Source organism: Leptonychotes weddellii, chromosome 5, assembly GCF_054177405.1.
Source record: "Leptonychotes weddellii isolate Sample4059 chromosome 5, ASM5417740v2, whole genome shotgun sequence".
Classification (NCBI taxonomy): domain Eukaryota; kingdom Metazoa; phylum Chordata; class Mammalia; order Carnivora; family Phocidae; genus Leptonychotes; species Leptonychotes weddellii.
The window spans coordinates 77,782,272-77,791,161 of record NC_138373.1 but is presented as its reverse complement, the minus strand read 5'-3'; the positions used below and the strand labels follow the sequence as shown (position 1 = coordinate 77,791,161).

The window sequence follows — 8,890 nt, the reverse complement described above, 5'->3', positions numbered from 1 at the left end:
TTTTTTTTTTTAAAGATTTTATTTATTTATTTGACAGAGAGAGACACAGCGAGAGAGGAACACAAGCAGGGGGAGTGAAAGAGGGAGAAGCAGGCTTCCCGCCGAGCAGGGAGCCCGATGCGGGGCTCGATCCCAGGACGCTGGGATCATGACCTGAGCCGAAGGCAGGCGCTTAACGACTGAGCCACCCAGGCACCCCTCAGCATGTCACTTTCATTTTCTGTTGATTTTGTAGTTTTTTACAACACACATTCTCTACAGGGTGACACACTGTAGAAGAAATACTCTAGAAGATAAATAATAACACCTGGCTTTACCATAAAAGTTCATATACAGGACGGTATGGCAGAAACTGCTCACCCAGATCCATATTCTCCTTTCATGCCTGGCCACATGGACCACATCTCCCATGTTCCCCTAGATAGCTGTGCCATGTGATAGGGTTCTTGCCCAAGGAATCTGATACTAGTGTCACTTCCAGGCCTTGCCCCTAAGAACCTGTACACTCTTCCATGCTTTTTATCCTTCCCAGGGCTGGATATACTTAATGACAAAGACCTAGGGGATGGTGGAGCTTCGTTTTCAAAGGAACCTCTAATAGAATACAGTTAGTGATTCTTCCAGCCATTAACAAGCACCAGCTGAGTCTTTTCGTGGTACAGACTAGGCACACAATATAACCTTAATGTGGTCTCCCATCAGTTAAAAGTAGCATATCTAATCTGGGAGCAATTCTACATTAACAACTCCTTCAAAGCTAGAGAATTCTATGTTGTTTGAGTGCTGTGGTATTGCCAAGTGGGTTAAATAAACCATGTTATACAGTATAATGGGTGGTTCTTAACAATGTGAGAGACTTCCAAAAGCAACACAAGGGCTGAGAATAACTAGAATGAATCAGAATACTCAAATGTTAAAAACCCAGTAGTTTATTTCAAAGTATAAATTTCAGGCTTGCTGGACAAAATCCCACTACAGTTAACACTTATACAGACACCACTCTACTGTACATTTTAAAAAGAAAAAAAACCCCACAAAACCTTCAAAACCTAATAAAAATAGGGCAACTTGCTATAGCCCAGTTTGTATTAGACATTAGGAAGGTCTTACATTGTCTTATTATTTACACTTTCAACTGCAATAAAGAAAAATCAGGATGCAAGTTTCCTACAAAGGATTTATTTTTATATTTAATTTTGAAATAGCGGAGAAAATAATGAAGCCAGGATCCCCAAAAGGTGTTTGATTGCCCAGTTACCTTATTTACAAACAAAACTAAAAGAAAAACACTCCCCCCCCCCAGCATTTAAATATAAATGATGGGTACTTAGCTGACTCTACAAAAAAAAAAACAAACTTATGCAGCATGATAAAACTGTTTGGAGAAGACAAAACATGTGTTTTATCATTCCTCCCCATTTGGCTGGCTCAAGGGGAATGCATTTTAGGAATTAAATCTAAGTCCTCCACACTAGCGAAAACACTTCATGAGATTGTTCTTTCTGTTTGTCCAAAAATGTTAAAAAGTGGGAGAGGGGCATCACTCAGTAAATAGTAAGGAAGGCAGAATCCTGCACTGATTTTAAATAGAATTATTTCCAAGAATCCAATATTGGGGCATGGTTTTTCTGGAAATTACAATAAAACAGGCCAACGACCGGTCAACAATGAAATTAAAATAACGAATAAATCATATGATTCTGAAATAGCCCAAGAAGGAAAGTTGGGGAGAACACTTGGAAGGTCTTTTCAGTACTCTAATGTGCTAAAATCACAGTGTATCAAAGAGAAGAGAAGAGGATACCACAGGCATTATTTTGTTAATCTTGTACAGTACTGGAAAATCCATGGAACAAGGTAAATGCGTATCATGCAATATTAACATTCACCTTGCTGCATAAATAATTTGGAAAATGTAAGCAAAAGAGCAAACGATAAAAACTAAGTTAACACTTACTCAATACAGTAAGAGAACTGTATAGTGCAGCCTGCCTAAGGAATTTTGCAGACAGATGTACCAAAACTTCTAAGCTCCTTGCTTTCGGTCATGTTTCCATCTTTCATTTACTATCCAGCAATGGCGGTGGGCTGAGTGGGGAACACTCTCTGTGAGGCAAACGGCATCCCAATAAATATGCACTTTTCAAGGAAGAAAGCTGTACTCTTCACTTCTCTCATGAACATCTACTGTGTTAAACAGTACACAGTATTCTGCATATTTTAAAGCGAGTCCAGGGAAACAGGGATATAGTTACCTCATAAAGTTAACAGTTAACAAGAAATGTTGTCTTTGTACTTTATAAACTAACTGGCAAGAACATAATTTTAAAATGAGGCTTACTCACACTTAAAACAGGGTGAAAATTACTCTGACAAAGTGCAAAACATAGAGCAACAAACATCACCATTACCTTCAAATGCCATATGAACATCCTATATTTCAGGTGGAAATATCAGAAGCTTTCGGGATTTCCAATAAGGCAATACTTACACAAGTACTGTCAGGCTAAAACTGTTAACAAACTTGCATTCCCAAAATGGGATAATCAAACTTATTTGTAATACTTTGTGAAAAGGTACCATGGAGTATGAACTGCTACAATATAGTCTTGTAATCAGTAGCTATTTCTAGTTCAGTCCTCCATTCTCTCTCTCAAAAGAAACAAAACAAACTCAGAGCTCATCAACAAAACCTGCCCAAAATAAATGCCTATAGTCCTAGCCTAGCAGTTTTCAGTAAATTCAATATAGCTGTTGCCTATAAATCCCATGGCATGCTAATTTGAGGAAAGCATCTCGTAATACACACTTTCCTCAAATAATTACAGTCTCTCTTTGTACCTTCCTTCCACCATCTGGAATAAAAAGTTTTATTTTGCCATAGGAAGTGTATTTTTAGGGTTACTATTTGAGAATTTATTTTTTTTTCTTTGACAGAAGACACACAATATAGGCTAAAATAGTATTTTCATTCTACTGAGCTTTCTTCACCTGATTATATAATGCTATGAAAGCTTAAAAAAAATGATTAGTGAATATAAATAAAAACATTCACCAAGGGAAGCTTTTCTAGGCTAGGTAAGCAAATTGTCATCACATGACCATAAAACCGGCCAATAAAGAACATCTTTAATTGAACACAGGCTTTCCATTCTGTAGACAGGAATGATCTTGAACACATAATCAACAATGCCACCATTGCGGGTAAACACATATATACATGCAGATATAGATAGGTGTTCATATACGCTAGAAGATCATCAGTTTCTCCCTTTTAAAATTTTCATTGGCATGACACTGACAACTTCTTTTACCATCATAAGTCCTAGAATGAGTAACATCTACGTAGTTGGTTGGCAAACTGGATTCATGAAAACTTTCTCATTGTGGTCTCATTTTCTGAAAGTGAAAGGAAGGTTCTGGAGCACTTACATTTTGGCAATCTGTAGGCTTTCTTCAGCATCAATCAAACTTTACACCTAATGTGCCAGTATACTGACCGGTGAAGTCTCTAATGAGAGTTTCTTTACAGCTAGAATGCTTCCCATTACAAGCCATCAAAGCTGCAAACAAAGCAGCATTAATAGAAGGGATAGCTCCCTCCTATAACCCCAAGAAAAATTAAAAATGTATTTATTTTGAGAAGATAGGAATATGCATTCAAATATGGTAAGGGAAGATGCCTTGAAAAACTATTTCACAAACTCCATGAATTTCTTCCAAACTATTCCCAACCATACTCTCATCCCCAAACTTACCCCATCTCTCCTGCCCTAAACTACCTACACTTGAACACCTACCTGATACCAGTAGAGCTGGCACTCATACTGAAAATCCATGATCTAAACAGAATTTGAGTAACTCTGAACAGGAACAGAGACACATAGAAAGTATTATCTAATTGTTACATAAAATAACCCCAAAGGATATACTTTAAATTCTGTCCAAAGTTGACAGAGGGTAAATCAGACAAAACTTGGCACCATCAAAACAAAGTTAAAAGGTTAAAACAGAAAAAAATGATAGGAGAATAATAAGGAAATAAAGCTTTCCCTTTGATATTTTAGCTCACTATATTTTGTGAATTTTACTACCTACGAAAGAATACTACGCTTTGGGTGATAAAGTGAACTAGCATTGCTTTCCTAATCTCTAACACAGTATGCAATATAAATTCTAAAATATGTTTGAAGGACAATTTTCTTACACACTATGGTCTTTCTTCTCTTGGTCCATTTTACACGGTTAATTTAAGTAGTGACCAAAGATAAAAAGCACTTATGTTCTTAGAAGAAAAGAGCAGTCAAATTTTTAGAGTTAAATGTAGTGATGCCACTGGTAAGAATATACCTAAAAGCCTTAGTTAAGTTTAAAACTGACTTGAGGAGAATGTGCTATATTTAGTAGAGATGAAGGAGAAACGAAGGGCAAAAGGCTGAAAGAGAAGATCAACAATGGATAAATGGTCATGTTTATTTTAGTAGTTAATCTTTAAGGCACAAAATAAATGTAAGAGCCAGATTAGGAAAGAGGGGCCAATGCAGATCTTTTTCACCTAATTAACAACCAAGCAAAGAAAAAAGATGAACAGATCCTTCCTGTGTTCAAATTAACCTAGTTTAAACTATTTAACCATTTTGCTTTTTCTTTCCTTTAGATTCATTTAGCTATGAACCCACAGATCCCTCAGAAGCAGAATCATGCCAGTTACATACCATACCTCGGATCCCTTGATCTACTTACTTTATACTTGAAGAGAGGTAAATGTGAGAATGGAAATGGGAGATTCCACTGCAGTAAACATATAAATAGGGAAAAACACACATAAACACCCACACATATTCCCCAGCCTTAAAACTAAAGCAAGGTGCACATTTACACTTCAAAACCGTGAAGCTTCAATTGTCCAGGAAAAGACTCTTGCTTTATGGGCTGTTTATTTTACTTCTGATTATAAACAAATGTAGTGTATATACACATCTGTCCAAGAAATCTTGCACAATGTGGATTTTACAATGGATATCATGCACAAGATTAAAACAAGACCAAAAAGTGGAACTCGGAAAGAGGAAGAGATAAAGGCTCCAAGGTTTAACTGCTCTGGGAAGAAGAGATCACATCTGTTGACTGAGGATCACAGAAAGGTCCAAAACGTCCATAAATATCCTTGGCTCGTACTGCAAAGTAGTATTTGCTGCCAGATACAAACTGGGTGAGAGTGCATGCCATGGGCAAGGGAAGTGCCTTTACTTCTCCAATCTTTTTCCACTGTGAGGGCACCGTGGCACTGGGTTCCTCATGGTAAGCATAGAGATGGTAGCTGTCAACAGTGGCACAGCTTCGGTCTACCTCCAGGACACTCCATGACAGTACAATGCCATTTTGACTCTGAACTCGTGCTAATTTCAAGTGTGGCTTCTGAGGCAGAGATGTGCTGGCAGCTTCTGGGGGCAGACGCTGTGGCTGTGGGGCTTCTGGTAAGGGTGCTGGGTGCACAGGGCGTGGGGGCTCCTAACAAAAGAAGAGTCACGTTGATTTAATAATGATCACAGATAGGACTATTTCGGAATGCTAGAACTAAACCAACTCAGAGATCATTTAAAGAGTTATCATTTTACATCAAGAATACTAAGAAATACCAAATACTGTACCACATTTGGCTAGCTCTATTTGATTTGTGACCAGTCATGCCATAAACAATATTATTTGTCTATTGATACTCCAATATACCTTCTACATCTAAAATACTAAGCTTTCCTTGAGAAAGGAAAGCCTTTGCTGATGGAAAATCATTTTGACAGAAACTAAAATAATCATCTATCTCTAACAAAATAATTTATGTTTAATTATCTATGCTATACATTCTCATTTTAGAATAATGTAAGAGTTTTAAACATCATGTGTGACAGTCTACTATATATATGTAATTTGAGTATTCAACTCTTTCATTTTTAAGCCATTTTTTCCACCTAAGGACAGTAGCAGATCACAAATAAGCACATTTAAAGCTGAATGTACATATTATGTTCTTAGTCAATCTGCACAAAAAAGGTGACATTTAAGTTGGACTATGAAAGGTAAGATTTAGAAATGGAGAAATAGTGTGTAACCTTTCAGCCAATAGGTAAAGCATGAATAAGGGCATGGGGCTACAGGAAAGTAGGGGATTTATGGGCAAAAACAAGTATTAACTTTTACTAAGACATAGGGCATATGCATAAGAAAAGACATTTGGAAAGGTAAAGGCCATATGATGAAAAAGCATGAATAGTAAGTGTATGAATTCAAACTGACTTGTTTCTAACACTGGACATTATTATTATACCTAGGGTTTGTTTGTTTGTTTTTAAGATTTTATTTGAGAGAGAGAGTGCACGAGTATGGGGGAGGGGCAGAGAAAGCAGGTGAAGAAGACTCCTGGCTGAGCAGGGAGCCTGATGTGGGACTTGATCCCAGGACCCTGGGATCATGAACTGAGCTGAAGCAGACGCTTAACCGAATGAGCCACCCAGGCGCCCTATATCTAGGTTTTAATAAAGATTACAGTGATGGTAATTTTTTTCTAAAAAGATTCAAGTGTAAGCCAGGAAAAAGGGATATGGAGTGATCTTTTTTTTTCCCAAGTGAAACGTGTCATTTGTTCACTGACTTTAGACTAAAAGTCATGAAACAAATAAGATTTCCTTAACTAAAATTCACTGAATAAGAACTATGTTTTAATATGCATTTCATAAAATGAGTTATTTATATACACTAAACAAAGAATTCTGTGAAGGTCTGATGCTATGTTTTTAATCTCCATGCCCTGTCAAAGCTTAGTAGCAGTAATGTGCACATAGTAAGAACTCAAAAAGGATATGCTGGATAATTTCAAGGAAAGCAAATGTGTTGAAATTCATATGCCTAGTGGAAGAAATTCATATACATATCTGGAAAAAGGCAGAATCCACAGTTAAAAAGCTAAAATGAATATAAAGTTAGAAGGGAAAAAAATCAAATTTAAATAAAATATTGAAAGCTGAAAAAGTAGAAGTGATTTGAATGCTGGACATTCTGCTCTATTTACTCTCTCAAATTATCTTTTTTTTCCTTAAGTGATTTAGTCACCTAAGTAAATAACATTAAATAAACAGCAAGATCCAAGCGAAGATGGCTGAAGCCATGAATCTGACTGGAGGGAGCACAAGAATTTAAGGAGTTTGACAACAGCTTTAATGGCTGTTATGTCCCTTCTAATTCTTAAAATTCTAGGATTCTGAATCTGCTCATATCCTGAAACTTAGTATTAAGTCAAATGAGTTTTGTTTTTTCATTTTTGCCATTGCAATGGAGGTTTTTATTCAAGTTTTACAAATAAAATAATACAACAGGGATCTGCTTCAAAATAACCCCGTGTATACATGGATTGTCAAAATAAGTGGGTGGCATTATATATGAAAATGATTAGCCATATGCTGATAAGTGACGAGTGATGGGTAAGTGGGAATTGTTACAGTATACTCTCTATTGATATATTTGCAAATTCTCATTTAAAAGCATTTTTTACATTAATTAAGATAAAATTTTAAAAAAAGTTCCTTCTGAAAAAAAAAGTTCCTCCTGTAAGATACACAGTTTATTATAAGACAATACACATGGGCTCCTGTTTTTTTGAAAAAAAGCTCTTGATAGGTCATCAAATTTGTAAAACTATGGGGTGCCTGGGTGGCTCAGTCAGTTAAGCATCTGCCTTCGGCTCAGGTCATGATCCCAGGGTCCTGGGATCAAGCCCCACATCAGGCTTCCTGCTCCGTGGGAAGCCTGCTTCTCCCTCTCCCACTCCCCCTGCTTGTGTTCCCTCTCTCGCTGTCTCTGTCAAATAAATAAAAAAAATAAAAAACAATAAATCTTAAAAAAAATTTTAAAAAAATTTGTAAAACTATGGTATTAGAGATTTTTACTCTATATTTTTTGAAGGAATATGGAATGAAAGAAATTATTTGTAGCTACAAACAACAGTAATGGTATATTCACACATATATTCTAACAGGGCCAGATTTGAAACACTGCAAGTGCTGGGATCAGACAACCTGTGTTAAAATGGCTCCGACATTAGCTTGGGTAATGACACTGAGTAACCTGAGTAACCACTTAACATCTTTGTGACATGGTACCCTCTTCTATCAAAAGGAGAATAATAATCCTCATAGGGTTGTGAGAATTAAATAAAATAATACATGTACTTAGTAGAGTGCCTGGTATATAGTTAGTGCTCCATTAACATTCATTTTTTCATTATAGTGGAGTAAGAAAAATAAGATAGACTAGAAAGCTGGAATGCATGAGTTTTTATGAGGTATGACCTTGGGCTGGTTACTCTCTGTGTATAAGCTGCCATATCGATAATAAAGAATAAAAAAGGAGAGCAAGACTCCTAAAGGATTCCTGAGGACCAAGTATATTTACAGTGCTGGCACGTAGCAAGCACTCAAGAAATGCTAGTAATAATTATGCATACTTAAAAAAGGGACTCTTTGCTTGGTGAAAAGTGATATGAAATCTCAATCTCCTCCCTTCTCATAAAGCCAGCATTTCCATTTACATGGTATACCATATCAAATACTGTTATAATCATGTCACAGAATAATGTGATATTGTTTTGCAGCCTAAAACTAAGACAACATCTTTGATCTTCTCTGTCATCTCTTAACAAATGAATTCCCAATACCATTAGATTATTAAAAACAATAAAGTGATGGCAATATACCAGTTAGAACTGCTATAAGGTTTTGAGGAAAAGAATAAAGCTAGAACATGAATAACACTAATACTCAAAAATACTCTTTTAATGTAACCATGAGTTAAAAAATGGTCTATTTTACTTCACGTGTCCCAGGTATGGACGCTTCTT

The 8,890-nt window shown here is 36.3% G+C and overlaps 1 protein-coding gene across 4 annotated transcripts in view; it reads right to left on the bottom strand.

Annotated features, from left to right (window-relative positions):
- Window positions 1-913: 913 nt before the first annotated feature.
- ATF7IP (activating transcription factor 7 interacting protein) overlaps window positions 914-8,890 on the bottom strand; it is a 126,630-nt gene continuing 118,653 nt past the window's right edge. For all 4 annotated transcript variants that reach the window (XM_081821267.1, XM_081821265.1, XM_081821266.1 and 1 more), the window contains exon 15: window positions 914-5,511. In XM_081821267.1, the coding sequence (XP_081677393.1) occupies window positions 5,092-5,511 (420 nt within the window). In that variant the 3' untranslated portion in view covers window positions 914-5,091. The remainder of the gene's footprint in view (window positions 5,512-8,890) is intronic.